This window comes from Aythya fuligula, chromosome 18, assembly GCF_009819795.1.
Source record: "Aythya fuligula isolate bAytFul2 chromosome 18, bAytFul2.pri, whole genome shotgun sequence".
In the NCBI taxonomy this organism is placed as follows: domain Eukaryota; kingdom Metazoa; phylum Chordata; class Aves; order Anseriformes; family Anatidae; genus Aythya; species Aythya fuligula.
This window is the reverse complement of record NC_045576.1, coordinates 6570414-6593382: the sequence shown is the minus strand read 5'-3', so window position 1 is coordinate 6593382 and position 22969 is coordinate 6570414. Positions and strand designations below refer to the sequence as shown.

Below are 22969 nucleotides of genomic sequence, written 5' to 3'. Positions count from 1 at the left end.
ATCAATAACTCTTCACCTCAGAGATCAGAGCTGGCCCTTTTTAAAAATATAAGGTGCTTTGGAGTAAACAGTGCAGTTGTTTGCTATATTTGAGATGGGCAGGCTTGAGCACTGGTTCCTCAGAAAGCTAGATATGATGTGTGGCCTGTCCTCCTCCCCTGGTGGAGAAGAGAGGGAGGAAGGCTGCATATTGTACCAGGTCTGCCTGCTGCCCCACTGCGTGGCTGTGGAATGAGGGAGCCTGACTGGATCTATGTGCTGTGGGGGAAAGGTTGTGTTCTGGCCCGGTCTGTGCCCAGCCCTCAGCCAACCAGTGTCTTTTTCTCATATGTTAGTAAGACAGACATCATGGTGGCTGATAGAGGAGATGATACTTGGAATTTGAAAGAGAAAAGAACTCAAAGACAGAAGAACTGCGATGTGATGGGACTTCTAAAGTATTTATTTAAAAGTTTTCCCCTCTTTTTCTGGTGGATGCACTTGGATTGTAATGGCACTCAGTTCCAGATACCGTAGGTCTAGTCCAAGCTTTGGTTTTCTCCTCCAAGCTAAGTATTATTGCAGAGCTATTATTTGACCTAAAATAAGTGTGTGCATACTCGCTGCTACAGAATTCTGCTTTTTCACACATCAAATGAAGTCCCTGTAGATTTTCACCTCCCTCCCAGATCTGGCAGACAGCGAAAAAGGGAGCTATTTTTACTCTGAAATGTTCTGTTTCCAGTCCAGAGTATTAAATGTAGTTTTCTCCTGACAGGCTTCACGGCTGATTGCTATAAAACTCCATACCTTTAAAGAACGGATAAAGTTTCCTATAGGAAGGGCAAAAGTTCTGATTTTGGACGGTATTGATCATGGTCCCTTTGGGGAACTGAGAAACAGTGACAATTTCTGTCCTTGGACTGAAGAATTTATGGAGAAGAGGGAAGAATTTACTGTGAAGGAGGAAGAACTTAACAGAGGAGTGTAGCAGGACACTTCACAAAGCCCAGTGAGGTAGAGTGGTATTGGAGACCCAGTTCTCCTCCAGGAGATGACAGTCACTTGGTTAGGGATTGTTTTCTTAAAACATTTCTGGCAACGAAGAAGGATCGGCATCATTGGTAGAATGGCACTTGTGTACCTTTCATCTTTCTCTCATTCTCACCACAGTTCTGTAATTGTATTGGAGTTATTGCTCCATCTGTCCTCTTGAAAGGCTGGCACGTATCGCCCAGGAGAGAAGACGATTTTCTGATCCACACGTTCTCCCTGTCCAGAAGAAATGGGTATAGAAAAAATTTCTTCCTCTCCCTGCTGTTCTGTGCCTCAGCTCACTATGATGGGTCAAAGGTGAGGTCACCTTCTAGAATTGGTTTGTCCTTCTGTGCTGACTGTCCTGCACCCACAGGTGTGATGAAGGGAATAGCAAGTCATCACTGTCAGGTGTAGACACTTGTCTAAGCAATAAGGACCAAGAACACCGACTTCTTTTTGCCCTAAAGGGAGGAAGAGGGGCTGAGCAGATGTAGTGGTACAGGCAGGTTTAAGTCAGGCAAACAGCATGCTCAGTTTTGAAATGCAACTTGAGATCAGGACTTGAAGCTGGGCAATGGGCTGGATGCCTTTTATTTGGTGGGCATAAATCCCTAGTCAGGGACAATGTGCCCTGGTCAGTGCTGAACCCTGCTGTGTCTGTCCCCATCCCTCAGACACTGCAGGAGCTGATTCAGTGCAAAGCCCAGCCCAGCCCAGCTCTCTTCTGGCTCCCAGTTCTGAAGGTGCCATGTATGACAGCCCGGGTGGTCTTTGTGCTGGTGGCCCCATAAGTCCTTACCTGCCCTGCTGTGGCCTTCATTAGCAGAGTTACAGCTAATGAAACACAAGGTAAGGAGAGCCTGCTTGCAGCTTTATGGGCAGAATTTTTCCTTGCTGAATAATTTTTCAGCACCCTGCACACACAGCCTTGGCTTTTGCTGTAAGGTTTACTTAATGTAGCCCATCAGTCACAGCATCCTTGCACCTGATGAGGCTTAACGGGGCTGCCAAGCTCTGGGCCCAGCTGACCACCTGCCCTGCAATGTGCTCCTCTCCTCTTCTGCCTTATGCAGCAGGGAAACAACACCTCTTTTCTGGGGCTGGTTAGATCAAATTGATGTTTCTGACTGGCCTTCATCTCGATGGTGTTGCTTACCAGATGTGTCACTAAGCAGCAGCAGAGAGACCTAATGGCTCAGATCTGATTAACCTCTGTGACTTTATCCTGTGTCTTAACTGGATTATCTGCAGGGGTTTCACTGTTGCTGTTTTTTTTTTCTTAAACAGGTGCTTATTGCTGTGACATGGGATGCAGGCAACCCTTCGGTCTTGGGATTGCCCCTCATTCCCCAAGGTGCTGCCTACCTGCATGGTGCTCAGTTAAGAGAAAGGAGAACATTTTTACAGGACACCTTCTCCTGTGTCCATCCTTCTGCCTGCAGCACCCAGTGAACTCTTCAACAGACTTGAAATAGAAACTTTTCTCCTTGCCATAGCTGTAATTGGCTGTGGGTTGAGCACCGGCAAGGGTCATTCACCTATCCGAGATGACAGAAGTTGTACACACTGCTGAGAAGATTTCTCTTACATCTGTTTCTAGATAGCATTACACAGAGTGAAATGTAGGTGTGATATCAGATCACAGCTCTGTTCCATGAGGAATAATAGATGTACCACTGCCAGTCGAGCTGTTACAAGATCAAAGGAGCGCTTATATTAAGGCTGGTAATACTGCCTGCTTTGGCAAAAGGGCTGAGAATTTGTCTAGGGTTGTGGTGTATGTCCAGATAAACTGTCTTCCATTGTGAGGATCAGGCCTTTGAATTTAGTTGATGTGCAGTAGCATGGGTGTCAGTGACTTGGTGACTACGTAACTCAAAGGATGTTCCCTCCTTGCATGGGGCTTGAATGTGGTTCAGGTGTGAACGGTGCCATGCATGTAACTGGAGAGAGTTACAGTCTCTAAGTAGGGGGTTCAGTGTCTCATCGCATCTGGGTACCTTTATGGGGCATGTGTTTGTCAGACATGGACTTTGTGCTGCTTCTGTAAAGAAAATGTGATCATTAAGTTGAATTACGATGGACATTACTTTCCTTTTTTGGATTTAATGTATTCATGAATTTCGTGTCCAGTGGCCCCTCAGCAGCTTGCAGGCTGGATATGTAAATCGGTAGCTGCAGAGGATGACTGATCCTTTGATAGGTGGAATTTGATGCTCGTAAAAATGAATGCTTTTAATGTCGCATGGCGATTTGCTTGAATTTTTAAGTTGCCTGAGGATCTTTTACTTGGAATTCAGTGGCTCAGGCTGCATTTGTTACAAAAACAATACAAATGGAGAGGCTCTATGGTTTTAAAGGGGTGGCTGTTCTTTTGTCTGTGAGTATTGCTTACATTGTTTTTGTAACAAAAATTATTCCAAAGAAGCTGTGAAAATGTGAAACGCAATGATACTTGAAAACAAAGCACTGCAGTTCAAATTCACTGTGTCCACAGAAATATGTGTTCAGATACTGTTCTTCAGGAAAAGCCAAGTTTTCTTGGATACGTTTTCATTATTATGCTTCTATGGAGGGATGTACAGGACTAAAAGGATGCAGTAGGTCCTTAAAGTAGGTACAGATCTGCCACTGTGTGGTTTTAAACACTGAAATCCTGGCCCCTCTGAAGGGGCCCCCTTTGCTTCCTTTGGGCCCCATGCTAATTTCATTACTGATTTCAGAAGGGTAAGGACTTCTCCTGATTTGGATTTTACAGTGGTTCTTCAGGCATGCAGACCTTCGAATATTTGACTTATTTTGCTGAGGATTTTATTAAAACAAACCCAGGCAGCGTGCACCCCTTCCTGAGAAAGTGTTTATGTGATAAATCTCATTTTTCAAGCACATGAGGTTGTGATGATGATAAGAGGCTGCAATCTGAAATCATTGTTGCTTGTCGCTTTTCCTTTGAGCACTAGGACACAAATACTTCAGCTCTTCATCATTTATTACAAACCTGGGCTGAGGAAGGACAGCAGCAAATAACACAGAGAGAATGTCGTGTTACGCACTGTAAAATTGTGCCAAGGAGAAAGGAATATCCAGGCTCAAATTATCTCTTTCCCTGAGGCTTTAATGACTTATTTATTTATTTTTTCTAGGGTGGAATCCAGGCTTCAAGCCTAGCTAAGAGCCAGCATCTTTCTTGTCAGAAAAAATACTTTGCTAGCAAGTGTCTTCTCTGGTTACAGCCTCTCTAAATGATAATGATTTCAACCAAGTGGAGTTTGGCTGTGGGAAGTCTATCATTATTGTACTGATGTATGACTCTGTGAGTACCGTATCCACGAGGATGTGTGCCAGGGTTAGACCAAGCAGTGTTTCTATCTGGCAGTGTGAAGAAATGACCGTGGGTTGGCACGATTCTGGGAAGGCAGTGAAGGAACCCGATTTGCTGGGTGGGGGCAGCAGGAACAGAACTAAGGTGAAGGATCTGTGTCGGGTGGCTTGGGGTGCAGGTGGAACCTTTGTGGCCCTTCTTTTCAATACCATGGTGTTTGAAAAATCCCTAGAGGCAAGTAGAGGTGCTTGGTGATGATGTCCTGCCTCTTAAGTCAGCTAGCTGTGATGGCAGGGCTTTGCAGGCTGCTGCGCATTGGTATTAGCCTGTATTTTACCTTGTAAAAATCTGCTGTGTTTGCTTGAAGGGCATCAGACAAGTATGCAGGCAAAACTCAGCTGCTTTGTGAAATGAGCTGAGTCAAAAGCAGAGTTTCCCTTCTGTGAGGGGGAAATACCCAGACGCATGGTGCAAATGCTCAAACCAGCAGCAGGTTTGTGCCTCTCCTACATGGGACAGAAATAATGCAGATCCCAAAGCAGCTTTCGCAGCTGGGTCACAGCTCCTTCCTTTCTCATCAGTACGAGTTGTGACACTGACTGTCACTGTCACTGGCTTACAGCTGACAGTGGGTGCACTGCCCCGTGAATGCTCATATGTAGAGTTACTGCAGGGCTCAGCAAGGCTAAAAGTCTTGCTTATGTGGCTCCTGTCCAGGTCCTCCTCACATCCTTAGTGTGATGAGCAACACCCAGTTGAATTTGTTTTCTGTCTGTTCCTCCCTTGTCTTCGCTATCGTTAATTGTTAGCATCTGGATTGAAAGATTGCCTCTGAGCGTGGTGCTGATGGGATGTTTCCACAGGGGATTAGGGCTGGAGTGGATTGACAGGAGGCAATATCCTTGCCTATCACAGCTGGAAGTTTGCCAGCTGTGTGTCTGCTCATTGCTGCTGCTCTTCCAGTTACTCCAGTTCATGTCAGGGCACGGGCAAGAGTCGGTCACAGCTCTGCCCCCCCTCGCTGGGGCCAGCTACCCAGGTGTGGCCCCATGCACGCAGCAGCTGTGTATGGCCTTCTGTGAGACTTCCAGTCTCTTTGCGTTGTCTGCACCATCCCGTGAAAGTGTTTCCCATACCTGGATCATCAGGTGGTTTTGTACTGTGCAGCACTTTGATCAAGGATGTGGGTAATAACATCCTTGTGTGGCACTCTGGCAGCAGCTGAGAGGTCGTTTCTTACTGTAATGTGCTCCCCAGGTGGCTAACTTGTCTGTAAATCATGCAAGTGCTTCCTGGAGCTTTGCTTGCTTTCTGTTACCATCTTGGCTGCCAGGATTTCCAAAAGCACAGCCTCCTGCTCTTGTAAAGGCATTAAGTCTGTATTTCCAGTGCCCTGAAGCATAGCCAAGGGTCCCGCTAACCTCACTGAGAGGTTAACTAGGCCCTGAGAGATTGTATTTGGCTTTTGCTTTGGTTCAGTTTCTTGTGGAGTCTGGTCTTTTCCTGTACATGCACAAGGAGCTGGGGGGAATCCCTGGGCATTTCGAAAGGCAGGAGTTTCCCCTGACCTTGGTAGTCTCCTGATCTGCCTCTAACAAGATCTCTGAGACCTATGTTGCTCTTTCCCAAAGGTGGCACGTCCTGCAGTAACCAAAGGGTATCTGTTACCTTGCAAGGACAATGCGTGGTCTGGAGGCATGCTTGCTACTTGCTGCAAGTAGTACAAGTGATGATTCTTTTTCCCCATAGTTAGGACAGACTGGCAGAAGTTTTCTGTGCTTTCAAGCTGTTATATCAGGGAAGGTTTCCATGTATGTTGATGCTGTCTACAGCTAGAGTTGTTGCAAAAATAAATAAATAAATAAAAATGTTATCAGTTTAAAGGAGAATCTTGTATCTGACCTGTCTCTGACTCTGAACCTCAAAGATAGCCAAGTAAAAACAGCAAAGTTTGCACCAAGGGGCTCAATTTTTTTAGGACTTCTTGGAGGAAATGTTAAAAGATATTCACAGGGGTTAGGAACATTGTTGGATTTAATTTTATTTTTTTAAATGAAAATCCCAGAAGCTGGGATTCCCCAGTCAATTTAAGCTCTTTGAGATAGCTCAAAGATTCTTTCATTTCTTTCATTAAAACCATTCTTTCTCTGGCTTATGGAACCATGCAAGTAGGAATTACAACACTGCTTATTATTTCGTTGCCCATCCCATCCGTTCTTCATCCCCAAATCCTTTCAGCTCTCCCTCCCTTCCCTCCCCAGCTTGCCTTGAAGGGCTGGGAAAGCCGGCGCCGGCACATTATGCTGCCTGCCCGATTGTTGTGGGGTTGTGTTTGTGTGGGGAAGGTCACGAGACAAAAAGACCACCAGGCAGGGGCGGGCGGGGGGGGGGTTCAGACCCTCTCCATTCAGTCCTTGTGGCGCTGGGTGGGAAGAGGCTTGTTTGCATGGCAGGATTTTGGGGGGTGGCTTTTTATGGAGGTTTCTTCCACAGCTGCTGCACGGGCCCTGGAGGGCTACAATAAAAATAGAGCCCATGGATGAGATTCATGAAGTGAGAGAACCATGAGGCAGAGCAGTCGGTGCGGGACTGTCAGTGCCTGCTCTGGATGGTGTGTTTGTGTTACATCCGGACCTGGCTCTGGTGGGAGCTCTCCTGGGATACCTGAGTCCTGTGGACTGAGGTCCTTAGCTGGATGAAGGCTGGGGGATTTCCTCTGGCGTGGCTGTGATGTGGGGGACAGCTCTGTGGATCTGCCACAGCATCTGTTTCCCTGAGTATTTGTGAGACTTGCAGTCAGTGACTTTTATTTGCAGCATCTGCCTCCTTCCTCACCTGTCAGCTCCATGCTTTTGAGAGCATCACTGGGTTAGGCAGGACTTGTGTCCTTATCGTCCCTGTCCCCCAGCCCAGCCCCCTCTCGCCCCCACCCTTAGGAAGTATCTCAGTCTGTATTTGGCGGGGGCTTGCACAAAGGCAAACATTGTCAGGGACTCGTTGCAACTGTCCCAGTTACCCTGAGTTCATTTGCATAAGAAGATTGCCCAGCCTGTGGTAGTGGCTTTGCCTTGGCTGCCTGATATGGGACGCTTAGATTTGGGGAGCAGGAAAGAACTAGAGTTCCCAGGCTGGGTGTGGGATGGGGATGGGTGACAGGTTGGTCCCTTCCAGTGTGGATGCTGCTGCAGCCCTTCCTGGAAGCAGCTGACTTGTCAGCTGCTGGCACCACAAGTCTGTCTGATTCAGTGGTAAGAGCTGCCAGTTTCCCAAAGATGTGGAAACAAGCACACTGAAGCATACCTGAACTCCTGGCTGTCCCATCTAAGAAATCCTTCTGCTGAATAGTGTTTATCTATGTATTTATGTATTTATTTTTAGATGTTGACCCTGCTTGAATGCTTCTAGACTAAGCAGTGAACTGCCTTGTGCTGTCACTTCCCTCAGGCACACGTAACCTCTTCTCCTTGTGTTTGGATTTCTTCCAGAGAGCTAGCTGTTCCTGCAGGCAGGCACTAAAGGGAGAGGAGAGCAGCTGGGATGAAGCACAAATCAGGAAGCAGGCTGAAATGGTATGATCCCTTGACCCAAAGCAATGGCTGGTGCTGTTAGGGCTTGCTTGAACTGCAGCAGCTGCACAGCTCACGCTCCTCTCATTGAATTGAGAATTATTCATATTCTCTCACCCTTCCCCCTAGTGCCATATGTAATGTGATCTGCCAGTACCAAGGCTGGCAGATGGAAAACTAAGACGCTCTTCTACTGGCAATTACAGTTCTCCATGGGCTCAACTGGCCTGTGAAGCTGCGATGCTCAAGCTTGTCAGCTTTGGCAGAGCAGCCTTTCTGGAGATCCTTACAGCCCCTTCGGCACTGCCGCATGTTTGTGTATGCCTGTGCAAACACATCAGTCCCATGTCCTTGCTGTTCCCAGGACAGACTCATTCACAAACAAGATGAGATGTCCAAATGAGAACCGTCAACCTTAGTGTACTTGCTGGAGGTACTCTGACCTTTACTCTGTATTAATCCTTCCTTAACTCCCCATCCCCTTTTGTATTTGGCAATTTCCAAATTTTTACTAGTCAGTTATTAGGTGGCAACGTAGGAGTGCTTCATGGAGGTGGCTGGAGCACAGGCAGCCCATCTCAGCTCAGCTACAGTAGTCTTGGAAGTCTCCTGCTCCCTGGGTGAATGAAGCCTCTCTGCCTTGGGTTCCCAGTATGTAAAGTTGAATTCTGTCTGCTGAGCAGACAGTAGCACCACAGGTTATCATTTCAAAACACAGTATGTGCTAGATACCCGACTGTTAATAGCCAGTTTCCAATTCTCTATCTGACATTTTTTTGTCCCTCTCTGAGAGGGATTGATGATCCAGCCGAGGTTTCTCAGGAATTTCTTTCCTATTTTATTAGGAGAGAAAAATAGCTTCATGTCTCTTCCCAGATGAGTTGCTGTTTGTGCTCTGACTCCAGGATGTTCACATTTTTTGCTTGAAAGTAACTGCATTGATATTCTTATGCCTGTTTGGTGTGAGAAACATTTTTTTAAAAAAAAGGGGGGGGGGCAAAGGGCAGAACCCAAAGTCTCACTGAGGCAGAGATGGACCCCTCATTATTCCTCTAATAACACTTTAAAAGTCAATCTGTATATTTGATTTCCATGATGTGCTGAAAAGGCAGAATAGGGTCAACTCTTAGATTTACATTTGTTTTCCTTTCCACTGTGTTTGTTTTCGAGAGTTGTGTCCTACCTTCAGCTGTGTTTCTATGACCTCTCATTTTAGCTTGTGTGACAGTGAAGTCTATTTATGAGCAGCAAAACGTGAGCTCCAGACACTGAATTAGCTTTCAAAGGGTCGCTCCTGACAAATGTGAAAGATTTTCTAAGCATGAAATAAAGGGCTATAAGTTAAGGCCTTATGCTATCCCTCGCTGAGTTCTTGACCATATCTTTTATTTTGCATTTGGGAAAACAAGATTTGGCATAGGATTGTGTAGAGGGTGACTGCCAGACCTAGGAGGATTAGTGACACCTTGGTATATCTTAACCTACACACCCAAAAGGGATGGGATTGGATCCAGTTTTCAGCTCTGCCCGTGAGCTTCAAGTAATAGACTGTGTCTTTTCTAACTGCCTCAGTTTCCCCAGCTGTGAAAAGGGTGGAGGTAGGTGAATCATAACACTTAGTTTTGTCTGCAGTTACCTAAAAGATTGGGAAAAGGCTTTTTGTTTCCCTTTGAGCAAAATACTTAGTTTGTCTTGAGCCATTTATGTTGATACTCTCCGCATAAACATAAATGACAATTTTCTAATGGAACATTTTGCAAACGCTGCTGCCCGGTATTTTGGCCTTGAATTTGAGAAGATTTCTTCTAAATGGTCAGCGTTCAAAGCTAAGACAAATTCACAGGGAAGTCCTGGCAATACTGAAATCTCCAAGCTTTACTTGGAAAAGTTTTGTTTTGGAAAAATTATCCTGGCTTTAGAAATGGGAGGAATGTTCTGCAAACAACACTGGTGATAAGCAGTGTTTCTGTTACACGTATAAACTGCATAGTGTCCCACCTTTAGGGTAGTGTTACACTTGCATCTGTTGGGTTGCTGCTTGTAATTGTCTTTGTGCTTTATCCCATCAGCTATTTCCATGTCACTGGCTCAGTTTTGCTACAACCCTTTTTAATAGAGGCCGTCTGGCTGTTGGTGGCTGCTGTTTGAGTTGGGCTGGGTTCATGAGAATTCGTTGGCTGGGAGCAAAGGAGGTGTCTGATGGTGTAGGGATTATACGGGGACAGATGATGGTAACACTGTCTGCTCCAGGCAGTTTTTCTGTTCCTGGATTAAAGTTCATGCTGTGTTACTTGTCTCTCTCTCTAAGGCCTTGTCAAGCCTGTGTGGGAAGCTATTCTGTTTGCACTGTTTCTCTGTGTGCCACTCTGCTCTCTCTCTGCCTCATTTCTCCTCCCTCTTCCCCCTTCCATTCAAGCAGCATCTTTCACTCTTCCCTATTCAGTGTCTTTGAGCGTCTTTGCTCTCTGCCCTGTGTAAAACTTCCATGCCCTCCCTACCATTCATCACCTTTTTGCTCATTCACATCCCTGCTTGCCTTTCTCCATTCATCCGGGCTTCCTCTCAGCCAGTCTGGGCTGCCCTCTCCTCCTGCCCCTTCTGCAGTTCTCCTTTTGTGTCTTTGCACTCCCTTCTCTGACCGTCCAATGTGCAGCAGTCTGCAGCATGCTCCGTGAGGATGCTCTGCTAGAAGTTGATCCCCCTTGGTGGGCTAATTAATCCCCAGTGAAGCCAGTGGGATTGTTTGAGGAGGATTTGTCTCTCTAATTACACTCACAGGTGAGAAGACTTTTTTCTCCACTCTCTTCCCGCTTCCCAGAGACACAAGAACGATGCGTGACTAAGAGAAGTGTTGCCACTTCCTAGACTTCCTTTTCAGTCCGATCTTCCTGTCTCTCCCTCCTGCCTTGTTTTCCTCTTTGTTTTCAGTTGTTTCAGTTCAGGTGATTCCATGGGGGGGGGGGTGTGCTTTGAATTTCTTATTCCTGAGGAATGTGACTCCCGTTCTCTTAATTATGCTAGCGCTCTAATTATGGCTGTTGCCTGTGCCTTCTCTGCTTCCTTCTTCTGATCACCTGCATTTCCGATCACTTATATCACCCAGTTTGACACTGGGACCATATGAGTTGTGGAAAGCCATCTCTGCACTTGAATGTGTGACTGAAGTGTTGCCCAGGAAATAGCCTGTGACTTGCGCTGGGCAGGGCTTGTTGTTTCTAAGATTCAGTGCAGCCACAGCTCCGTGCTGCTGATGCGGGCACAACAAATGTAGATCATGGGCTTCTGCTAAAGATCCCTGAACCTGCTGTGTACCTGGTCCCCTACAGCTCGCACCGGTGCTGGCAGTGTGCAGCTCTCACCTGAGCCTGCTGGAGGAGCACATCTCTGCTGCCATGTGGCTGGAAAACTAAGTGGGAGGTCTGCTCGCCAGTGGATGCCCATGGGGACTTAAGCTTTGAATGGTTAAATGGCATTTGAGCCAGACTGTTCAAGTGAAAAGGGGAGTATGAGAGCTTGGGAAGAGTGCACAGGCTTGTCAGAGGAAGCAAATGCTCTTCAAAGTGGCTGTGAGCCCTGTACACCTGCAAAGTCTGTGTAGTTCAGTAACAGAGGCAGAAATGAGGTGGAGGCAGGCAAAGAGTGCGGCTGTCTGAAGGAGGGAGGGTTTGACAGGACAAGCACTTTGTTGTCTGGGAGGCTGTGAAGGGAATATCTGCCATCATCTCCCCAGACAATAAAAAGCTCCTGATACAGCTCAGGTATGGCCAGGCTCTGTGGGGACTTGAGAGTGCTGTGGGAAGGAGCCTTCCCCCTGGAAACTGTTTAAAAGATGGATTTCAAGCCGTGCTGTGGTACAGTTTATTGCCAGGCAGGCAAGTTGTGTAAAAGGGATTCCCTGCTCACCGTGTTTGGGCCCCGCAGTGATGTTACACCTGCAGGGCACAGCTCACCCCAGGCCAGCCCTGCGTTTTGGTGCCTGCAGGAAGAAATGCTCTGCTCAGGCTGTGAGGCTGGGGCTAGGAACCTGCACAGACTGCACTTCTTTCTGTGAAGTTAGTTACAACCTTGTTCTACAGTCGTTACGATATCATGATTTGTTTTAAAACTTCTGCTAAGTTGTGTGTCTACGTGACAAACTGAGGCAGAGAACTCTGGAAATGCTCTGCCTTGCCTTGTGTTTGTCCCTCTCATTTTGTAAGGGCATATAAGAGGCCAAAAATGTAGCTTGATTTTTCTGATCAATGGTTGTGCAGCTTTGGCACTCAGACAGATTTCTCTTACCCTTAAGCCAAAGTATATTTGACATAGCAAATATTATATTGACATAGCAAATATATATGTGCTGGAAAGGTACAGACTCTGCAGGGCTGTCCCTCACAGCCCTCCATGCAAGGAACATATAGCCTGGATGCCATCCAGGGCTTATTTGGATGTAACTCCTAAGAAAAAATGTGAGCCACTGAAGTTTTCAGAAACCTGGTTTCTTACTGCAGTTGTAACCCTTGTGATTACCCTGGAAAGATGTAAGCCAGGATTGCTTGCTCTCAAATGTTAAATATTAGTCTAACCTGTACCATTGAATGCTTCCAGCTCTGAGCTCCATTTAGAACCAGCCTGTCTGGTGTACTTGTGCTGTGTTGCAGCAGAATCATACCAGGTACATGCAAGGCATCGTGGGGAATTCTGCAATACCTCTATCTCCTCTTCACAAGGCTAACACTTGCATCCGCTCCAGTTCAGCTTGGAAAGCAGAGGAGCGTCTTTGGTAGCTTCCAGTCCCTGTGACTGAGCAAAACCAGATGTAAAATCCGTACAAGTTTCATGTGCTTGCCAGTCTGTTCAGTAGGAGTCTTGCTCAGTGGTGATCATTCTAACCAGAAGCTTGCTCTGAATTCTGCTGTGGCTGGGTCATTCATGTTCTAAGTGTTAAAGCAGCTGTTAGTTGGGGCTTAAGACCCATCTGTTTGGTTCAGGTTTTTCTGAACCTGGTTAATGTCTTGCAGTCAGGTCAGAAGTGAACTGTTACGATTGTCTGGTCTCTCCTAATGAAGGCCAGAGGAGCTCAGCTACACATCTCCTCGGAAGGCTTGCAATTCAATGGTAAAAATTCCGGTGAAGTTAGTGAGCCATCTCACCTGTTAATGGTAAAAAACAACCAACTCCTTTTACTCTAATGCTGTCCAGCTTCAACGTTTAGCCCCTAGACATGATTATACTTTTGTCGTAGTGGGGAATCCTCTACTGCCAAATTTCTGTTCCCTTTGTGGGTTCTTCTGGACAGTGATCAAGTCATTGCTTAAACTTCCCTTTCATAAGCTTATGAACTGAGCCTATCAGTGGAGCCAGGCAGACTGTACTAGTGACACAGTGCCAAATGCAGAGGTAATGTCACCTCATTTACAAGCCTACAGGTCACATTCCTTTTTTTTTTTTTTTTTTTTTTTTTTTGAAGGCAGTGTTACCTTGAGAGCACTCAGTGTAACAGCAGACAAGGCTTTCCCCCTGCCAGTGGCTGCTTCTGAAGATGGCACTCCCTGTGCTGTAAGCTGGCTGGCATTCTTGGCTCCTGGCCATGTGGTTTTCTGTTTGTTTTTACAGGAATATGTATTGTTTGCAAGCATCTAGCTTTACCAAAAAGACCCAGCTCATGCTTAGTAACTTGCTATTTTAACTCATCTGTGAGCATTATGCAGAGTTGTCTTATTATTTCTCCTAAGTCACTAACGGTAATTCTGTTGGGATGAGAACAAATTGTCATGGGACCCCATTAGCAGCATCTCCGTGTGACGGTAGCTCTCCAGTTTTATTTTAAGACCTATCAAATAGCCGGATTTTAGCATGTTGAATGTGTGACAGCCTGAATTTGTCACAGTTCCGTCCTCAAACACAGCGTTGTCTGGTGCTGTCAGATACCTTGCAGAAATTGTTTATACCAGGGACCTTGCACCAAGCTTGTGTTCTCATCTAGGTAACACCAGTTCAATGTAGTCTAATCTCTGTAGCCATTCTAACTGGTATGAGACCGTTCCTCCTTCAATTGCGCGTTACTGCATGTCAGTCATCTGTTTGTTTGCTCTGGGTTGCTCTCAGGCCAACAGACCTGCTCATTCTATTAAATTCTTGTCACAGCCTTGCAGTTTTGGGAGTGGTGGGGGTGTCTGTCACTGTGCGTGGACAGCAGTTTTAGAGCATGATTGGAAGGGTTTCGTTGTTGATTCAAAGGTGGAAGAAAGGTAAATAGATCCTGATGTTCCTCCAGTGTTCCCAGCCTCGCAGAAAGTCGGTATCATTACTGTCTTTTTAAACCTGCTGGATGCAAGTTATCCAGACCCGCTGATTCAAAACTATCTAACTTTAGCAACTGCTGTGTAACGTTCTTGAGGGTTACTGCTGGGACAGAAAGTACATCGTCATTGTATGGCAGAGATAAGTTTTTGGGCTTCTGCCCAGATACTGAACAGAAACACTGCAACTACTCCTGAATTTTGTGCACTTCTCAGGCTAATGTTGGACTAAACCCTGGTTGGAATGAGAAGACTTCTCTGCCTCATCTCTACCAGCGGGGACTCTGCTGTGACAGGAGGCGTTGTTGATTGCAGTGCATTTTAAAGAAATGCTTGTGTATGTTTAGGTAACCTGGGAGTAAGCAGAGATCTGACTGCAAGAGCTTGGCCTGAAATACAGCCCCAGCTGAACAGCTATTATACCTTTTTTTCTTCTTAAATTTCCTTGTAGAACCAGTGATTGGAGCCTGCCTGTCTCCAGACTGTGAGGTTGACTGTGCACGCTATGCCTTATGCTAAGCTATGTAGTCCAAATAAATGCAGCATCCTGCCCAGAATGTATTGCATTTCAGCTCTAAATGGAGGGGGTTTCCCACTATGTCCTGTCACAAAGTAGAAGTCCTGTGAGATTTAAAAAATATTTATATACGATTTTGAGATTCTCCAATAAAACACTGCTAGAAAGACATAAACAATAATTATGTGGTGGTAACAAATGAGTATATCAAGTGTCAGGATACTACATGTATTGCTGCTTTCAACTTTTGATATTTAATACTTTACATCAACCAAATGAAATGTGGGTTTTATTTTAATCAGGCTGGAATTTGAGCCCTAAAAGCTAGAGGAATTTAAAAGGGAGAAGAGATTAGGCATTTGCACGTATGAAAATGTTTGGGCCAGTGCTGACAAGCAGATCTGAAAAGATTTGGTGAAAGGATTTAAGAAAACGTTTTAACTGTTAGGTTGGATTTGGTCATGGCAGTCACTAAGTGATGTTTTCATGGACAAGATGAGCTTCCATCTCAAACGTGGCACAAGTTCAGGAAGTTGCAGAGTCAGTTCTGGCTTTCAGTGCACTCGAGTTTTCATACATTGCTGCTACTTGGTATTTTAGTAACACGGACAAATCCCTACCAGTGTTAAGGTCTCTCTTTTTCTCCTGCCGCCCCCTTTCCAGTGAGCAGAATGTCAGACTGAGACCAGCACGCAAAGAGACCCAGCTGTATGCAGGTTTGGCCTGAGGTTGCCCAGTGAGTCAGCACCAGAGCTGGGCTGGTGATTTAAGACTTAGGACTTGCAAGACTGGGCCATAACCTGCCCTGCTTGTCTGGCCTGTTGCTGCAGCTGAGGATGTCTATCCAGCAAAATGTGCCATGTGGCTAGTGCTGGAACAAAATTAAAAATCATGTTTCCACTTAAAAAATAATAATAATAATAATTCTAGAGTGCCTCAGCTTCTTCCATTAGTCTTAATGCACTGACATAAATAATAGAAGAGGAAGAAGCAGTAGTGGAGAAGGCTCAGTCTATAAACATGTCTTTCTGCATTAAGCCTTGTGGCAAAATGGAGGGCATCTCCTGCCATCCATGCTGTCTCATTAATCATGTAATTATCTCCCTCACTTTCAGTGCTGCATCTCCTTCCTCATCAGTGTTGTTGATAATGGAGCTTCTATTTACCCTGGCTTCTTTCTGGGGTGTGGCTTTGGCTTCAAAGCCAGCACAGTGGCACATTTTGAATAATTTAGTTCCGGGTGGCTTGAACACTGTGTAATTTCCCAGCTGAGACTGGAGGCTGATTCCTGCGAGCGTTCTGCCAGGAGGCTGATCTGGAGAGCGGCAGTGGGATTGCTCAGAGCGGTGGGTCATCGAATCAGCAGAAGACTGAAAGCTGATTCAACAGGTCCTGTGAGTGCATCTTGGCTCTCTTAGTGTCTTAGGAAGGACTTGCAGCAAGAAGCCCACAGATGGAGGAAGGAGAGGGGAGAGAGGTGTATTTAAAAATGCGCTTGGAGGCAGAAACATGGATTTGGCTACCTGGCTGAGAATGAAAGACTTCCCAGCAAACTGTGGGTCAGAATTTCCTGGGATCTCTGAACGCAGGTTTTGCTTGGCCTGTTTTATGTCTATGGGGGCTTGATTTGGGATCTAAACTTCTACAGAGCCAAGGAGGCAAGGGCAGGAGTTCAGTGAGGTCTAGCTGATGAGTCCCTGACCCAGCCGTCATTGGCTTTGGTTTTGGAAAGGCTGATTAGTTTCTGTATGTGAAGCCTTGGCAGAAGACCAGTTATGTTCATGTTCTCCCTGTGCTGCTAGGCCTTGTGGCTTGCTAATTGCCCTTTGGTGGTGTCTTACCTTACAGTCATGCTCTGTAAGTACTCCACAGCACTCACTGTGCTGGGTCACGCAGGCACAGGTCCATTGCTCCTGCATTGTAGGTGGGGAAGTTGTGAGAGGCTTCTGGACTGAGAAAAGAATCTCTCTCTCAAGAGATTTTCACTCCATAAATCTTTGCAATACCAAGAATCAAACTTGGTCCCAAAGCCGCCTTTTCCATCTGCCAAACAACTGAGCAGCATTGCATTCCTGAATCATTTTATTCTCCTGTTCATATCAAATGAGTGCTTCCATTGTCTGCCTAGATAAAATGCTTTTGCAGAAGGTAACAGCAGATGGTAGTACTCTAGGACCCATACTTGTCTCTGTGCTTGAGACAGTAAAAGAAATAAATTAGAGCAGAAATGCCTCTACAGATGGGCCAGCTGGCTGATGGACTTGAGTCCTGCAGGCTATTCTGGTCTTCAAGGAAAAGGGAATCTTAGACCAGCTCCCGCCATCTCCACTTTGCCATGTGCTGTGTGCGGTGAAACAGCTACCCAAATCTAGGTGATGGGCCATCTGCTCTGCGAACGTCTCTCGTCCCAAGCAAATGCAGAGCTGCGTAATATTGTGCTCTCTTGCAGTGGTTTTCCTGTGGAGCAGGTGCTGTCTCAGGGCCCTGTCTGGTGAGTTAGGGTATTTGCTCTGTGCTTAAATGCAATCTGGATCCTGAGAGCTGGGTGATGTTTCCAGCCCTCAAGTTCACCTCAGGTCAAAGCAATCTAGCACGTGTTAAAAATACAGCTGGACAGCCTTTAATCACTCTATATTGCCTGGGCAGTGTTGGGTAAATTCATTATTAGCAGGGAGGCAGCACTAATGTTTTGCCAACATGCTCATGGGGCTCAGATTAGGTGACTCTGAGTGGTGAGAAGCTGGATTTTGAGGTGGAGGGGTATTCACTGACCTGCCACTCTTCTGGATAAGGGTTCCTCCTTGTGTGTGCACTTCCCACTTTCAGAAGAGAGCTCAGGATCATCAGGTTGTTGGGAAGGTCACCGCCACCAGGCAGTGATGAAAATCCTGTTAGAACAACCCTTGCCTTTTGCCCTCATATGTATTACAAGACCAACTTTAACCTTCTTCCTTGTTGTTCCTTTAATCCTCATCAAAGCAGCATATGCTACATATCCTTCTGCCATGTTAAAAAAAAAATAATAATAAAATAAAAAAGTGGGCTCCCAGCATGACCACAGAGGCTGTGGAAAGACAGAGAATGAGCTGTGTCTGGTAAGACGTCTAATAGGACATTTTCAATGCCTGTTGTAGATACCTTTTCACAGCTTGGACTTGGAGTCTGTCAGTTCCACATATTGACTTGGACAGTCTGATTTAACTGCAGCATGGCCCTTGAGGCTGGAGATAGTCTGGGAGCATTTAATACATGCTGACATCCCTAGATTGCAGAGTCTGGGCCATCTAACAGTCTGGGTTCAAAGCCAGCAAAGCTGAGAGTTGTTTCTGAAACCCTTGGAGACAAAAAGATTTTGCAAGCAACTGACTCTTCCTTTCCAGTGCCAGCCATGGAAAGGGGCTAAATATGACCAAGGAGCAGGCCTTCTATTGGCAGCTCTTCTGTGGTGGGAGATAAAGCAGCAGTTGTCACTTCCGTATATCAGGAAGAGAAGCTAAAACTCAGGGCAATTCATTTTCAGAACCTGCCTTCTAGCCCAGAGCAGAGCTGGGGTCAGTGCCAGGAGGCCTGACTGCCAGGCTAGTCTCCCCAGGAGCCGAAGTCACTGCTGAACCATGGAACGATTCAGGCTGGAAGGGAATGATCCAACCCAGAGCCAACAACCAAATTGGATAAATTTGCTTGGAGCCTTGCCCATCGTGAAGACAACTTATGGTTTGAGTGATATATTCGCTTCGTGCCAAGACAATGTGGGAAACCATGGATGGCAGCAAATTCTCTGTTCCTGGGGCAGATCCGCAATCCCAAAGCCAGCCAAAGGTCCTCGTATTGTGCCCAGTTCAGCTGTTGAGTCTCCAGCTGCTCTGGTGCCCCTGAGGGCTGTTTGCCATGGGGGGAGAGGAGCAGCTGGCTGCGCTATGTGAAGTGTCTGCCTTTTCCCAAGATACCCATTGTCTGTCTGCAGCATCAGCCTCCACCCTACTTGTTCACTCAGCCGTGGCTGATGCCTCTTTAATTAAAGAGGAGAAACAATTTGAGTTTTCATTTTCTTTTCTCAATCCCATTTCCAATTTCCATCAGAGTTTGTAGCCCTCTCTCCTTAATTTTTTCTTGAAGTTTTGATGTGGTGTCTTTGCTTTATGGGGTATTTGCCCTTAAATAAGGAAGAAATAGAACAGAAAGGGGGGGAAGGGAGAAAAAAGCTTGTTTTGGGCTAGGGAATTAAGATCTTGAGTCAGATGGCTGCTGCAGTCATTAACATATTTACATTTTTGCTTAAGAGCCTCGTTGAGGATCAAGGGAGTTAAGGGTGATTGTCACTGAAATGCAGAGGAAACCTTGCATGAAATCGCCGTTAGTCTCCCATTGTTTGGGGGCGGGGGGCAATCAGCCGTCCTCATCCCTGCGCTGGTTGGGTTGCACTTGTCTGCCCAAGGAGAGGGGCAGAGGCCGAAGTAACCAAGCTGAAGGAAGCCTCCACGCTGATTTAGCCCAGGGAGCGCTTCCTCTGGGGCAGGACCTGGGGCTTGCTGCTGGCTGCCCGTCAGCTCTGGCCTCTCCGTGACACAGGGGTGCTTGCCTGGGCTCGTGGGACAGCCAGTCCTTACCGAGATCGTCATGGATAAATACATGAGGCGTCTAGTGAAGGTCAGTTGCTTTTATAATTGATGGACCCAAGTGTTTTGCGTGTGCCATCACAGGCTGTTTTTGTGGTGCATGGAGGCTCTTCTTCTGCAGAACTGGTGCAGGGATTGAGGCAGATTGAAGTGTTGGGTGGATTTGGGGTGCTGTGGTGACATGGTGACAGATGAGTTTAATGTTCCTTTATTTTGTTTGAATAAGTTTAAGTATAAATAAGAGAATTCCCTTACAGCTGGGGTTTACAGTAAAACATTCTGCTCCAGCTCATGGAAACTGTGTTCTAGTCCTGTTCTGAGGCAGGCATTTTTGGTTCAGATGCCAGTTGTTTACTGTTCACCTATTGCTCTTTCATGTTGTTCAGACCCACAGTCCCAATTCAAACTTATTTCTAACTGGAATCAATACCATAGTGCCTAAAAGAAAATTATACATGGTAACGTGGCAGAGGAGAATGGGCTGCCGAATACACTGACGGTACTGAAAATACCAGCTACCTTCTAATGCTGCTTTGGTGGGAAAAGCAGGAAGATGGTGCCCTGGAGGGGGAATGCTCGTGCCTAGTGGTGTAAAAGAAGCATCCTCAGAGCTGTCTTGTTTGTAGGTGCTGAACAGGCTTCAGCTGTCTGTCTGGAAAGCCAGCATCCAGCAACAGATGCGGACAGTACCGGCCTGAGTAGCAGGATCCTACCTGCTCCAGCACTAGGGAGTCTGGAGTCATTATTGTGTCCTCATGGGCTGGTTTGAAGTTCTGCAGTGCTTGTGTAATCTCTGTTCTTGGTTACAAAACATTTCTTTTTGGAATGCTTTAAAACAGAACAAAGTCTGGGAAAAGTGGTTCGTGATCTGAGTAGCATTTTTGTACTTGGGGAGCCTGCAGGCTTTGGCTCTTGTATCTCTTCTGGCCTTTGAAGGATCATCGACACTCCCCACTGCTGTGGCCATTGGTCTTTCTACAAAGTCAAACAGTGGGCACACAGCACGGGGGGAGATTCCTGTGCTTCAGTCGCTGACCCTGGCCCTCAAACTGGGAGGCATTCAAACCTTCAAGGAGCAAATGGTTTTGCTCTAGACAAGATAAATTCTGACATCTTAAATGTCCAGACATACTTGAAGTGGTACAGTTAAGTAAGGTGTTGGTTGGGTCAAATGTTTTCAGGAAATGAGGATGAACACAGCAGTGTCTGTGGGATTGCAGGTGTTAGATCCATTCATTGAATGACTCATCTCTCTGCTTCTGCAAATTCCCCTTGAGAAAGGTCACCTCAGGTATTATGCTAGTAATACTTTATTTCCTGGGTATCTGTGCTCTGGGACTGGGCATTGCAAAATTCAGATTTCTTGGGCATCCCAGCAAGAGCCCAAAAGCACCGGAGCTGAGCCTTTTGGAGAACCCCTATCTTTTGGGTTGGTTTTAGGATTCAATTAGTTAAAGCATTAGAGCAGGGTGACTGGAGTAGGGGGAGCTGAACTTGTTCAGGGATTAATATTAAGCCCTTGTTTAACAGTAAACAGCTGATGAAATCCACCTTTGGCTTGAGGTGCCAGCTGTCAGGAAGGGTACATCCAGGCCACCTCACAAGGACAGAGCAACCTTTGGCAGGTGGTGGGGGTGAGCACCCAGCTCTGTCTTGGTTTGTGTTGTTCTGTGTAATCCACTTTTCCCAGCAGCTTCTACATGAAGAAGCTGCTGCTTTGACAAAATAGCACGCCAGCCCTGCTCCAGCACAGGACAGCGATCTCCCCTGCTCAGGTTAGGCAGCTCCTCCTCAGCAAAGCAGCCAGCGATAACAGAGTCCCCAAGAGCAGTGGGAGAAACGTACTCAACTCAGGCCAGAAGGAGCTGGAGCCAGGTCCTCGCACGCGGCAATGCATCCTCTAAACAAGCTGCCGTGCCTGAAGCCGCTCTGTGTTGTAGCAGCTCTGCTCACAGCTGAGCAGTGCCAGCCCTGTTGGCAGGCGGCATCCTCTGCCACATCCCTCTTCTCACCCGCTCCCTTGCCAAGGCAGCCTTTACTCTGCTGTGTCTGATCGAAGGCCCGGCGCCTGTTCAGCTTTTTTTCTGTTAGGAAAGAGTGAGAGGATTGTCGGGACCTTTTTGGCTCTGCCAAGGCCTTTTATGTCCCAAATGTTTCCATGAAAAGACTCCCTGACCACCCTGCCCCCTGACAGCCATTCACTCCAGCCAACAACTTGATATCATTATCTACAAAAGGAGGCCAGTGAGCACCAGGGAGCTCAGAGCCAAGTTTGGGAAATCAAAGGCAAATCTCCCAGCAACAGAATTCTGGCAGAGATGGGGCTGTGCCCCAGCTAGCGCAGGATGGTCTGGCTGCCTGCGTCCGCTGGCTTTCAAAGCACAAAAGAAACATGCTCGGCGTGGTGCCAGCGCTGGCTTTGTTGGGGCTGGGGGTGTGCCTGCCTGCATGCGAGGGCTGCCAGCAGAGTGCCCTGGGGAGCTCAGTGTCAGTCAGAGGCTGAAGCGGTTGGAAGTTTGAACAACCACGTGAAGCTGTCTCCTTTTGTTCAGTGACATTTTTAGGAGATGAACCGTTCAGAGTGATGGAAAACAGCGACAGTTTTGGTCATTTCCCTCCAAATCTCACCTGGGACTTTCCTTCTATTGAGTCGGATTTACATTCTGAAATAGGCATGTGGCTGCTTTGCCATTTTCAGTTTCACTTAATGCTATCTCCAAAGACGCTTTCCAATCCATCTCTAAAGAGCTTTTCAGCAGTGAAAGCACTTGCACTTTGAAGGCACCTATAGAGGCGTTTTGGAAGGCTGACTATCAGGAGAACTGAGCAGAAGGGGCTCGAGGAGGGATGACATTCCTGTGTTGCAATTGTATTGGGAAATACAGGTGTAAAACTGGTTTCAGTATGCTTTGTCTCACAGACTGTGTCTCCAATCTGCTTGATAGTCAGATAGAGAGGGGTATGAAAACTAGCCAGGAGAAGTGATGATATGGAGAATGTAATTACAGAAGGTGAAGGGAAGGATGCAGACGGTATCGTTACAGAAGGTGAAGGGAGCTGACTTAGCTGAAGCTTGGATGGAGGTGGGATGACAATGCCTGGATTCACCCATCTCTGCAGGTGGGGAAAAAAAAAAGGGTGCTTTGCAGTTCCTTGTGAAAAGAAGCTGGAGGTCACCAAAATCTAGAGCAGCCCCGCGGATCCCTGCAGGTCTGCATCAGACAATGAAAGCGTAGGAGGCTAGAGTTGTAGATAACATGGAATGGCTAATTCTGGCACTTTCCCCTCCTGTTCCAGTTTGATCCTGACAACACTGGCTACATCAGCACCGAGAAGTTTCGTTCCCTTCTCCAGAGACACGGCTCAGAGCTGGACCCCCACAAGCTAGAGGTCCTCCTGGCCCTGGCAGACAGCAACTCAGAGGGAAGGATCTGCTACCAGGACTTCGTCAACCTGGTGAGTGCTCCGACTGGCAGGGCCTGTCAGTCCTTAGCTCTGCTTAAAATGCTGTCTAGAGAGGGACATCCTCCCTTCCTCCCTCAACATCACTGTTTGCTGTCTCCCTACATCACACTGCATGGGCTTGCTGAAGCATTTGGTGGTGGCTGAACTCCTAAGCAAAGAGTCAAGTTGCTGATGATTTTTTC

At 46.7% G+C, this 22969-nt stretch overlaps 1 protein-coding gene across 4 annotated transcripts in view; it reads left to right on the top strand.

Annotated features, from left to right (window-relative positions):
- RHBDL3 (rhomboid like 3) overlaps positions 1–22969 on the top strand; it is a 64155-nt gene that overhangs the window by 14710 nt on the left and 26476 nt on the right. For 3 of the 4 annotated variants that reach the window (XM_032199570.1, XM_032199569.1, XM_032199568.1), the window contains exons 3-4: positions 7825–7908; positions 22620–22778. In XM_032199570.1, the coding sequence (XP_032055461.1) occupies positions 7825–7908; positions 22620–22778 (243 nt within the window). The remainder of the gene's footprint in view (positions 1–7824; positions 7909–22619; positions 22779–22969) is intronic. The other variant, XM_032199567.1, reaches the window with a different exon arrangement.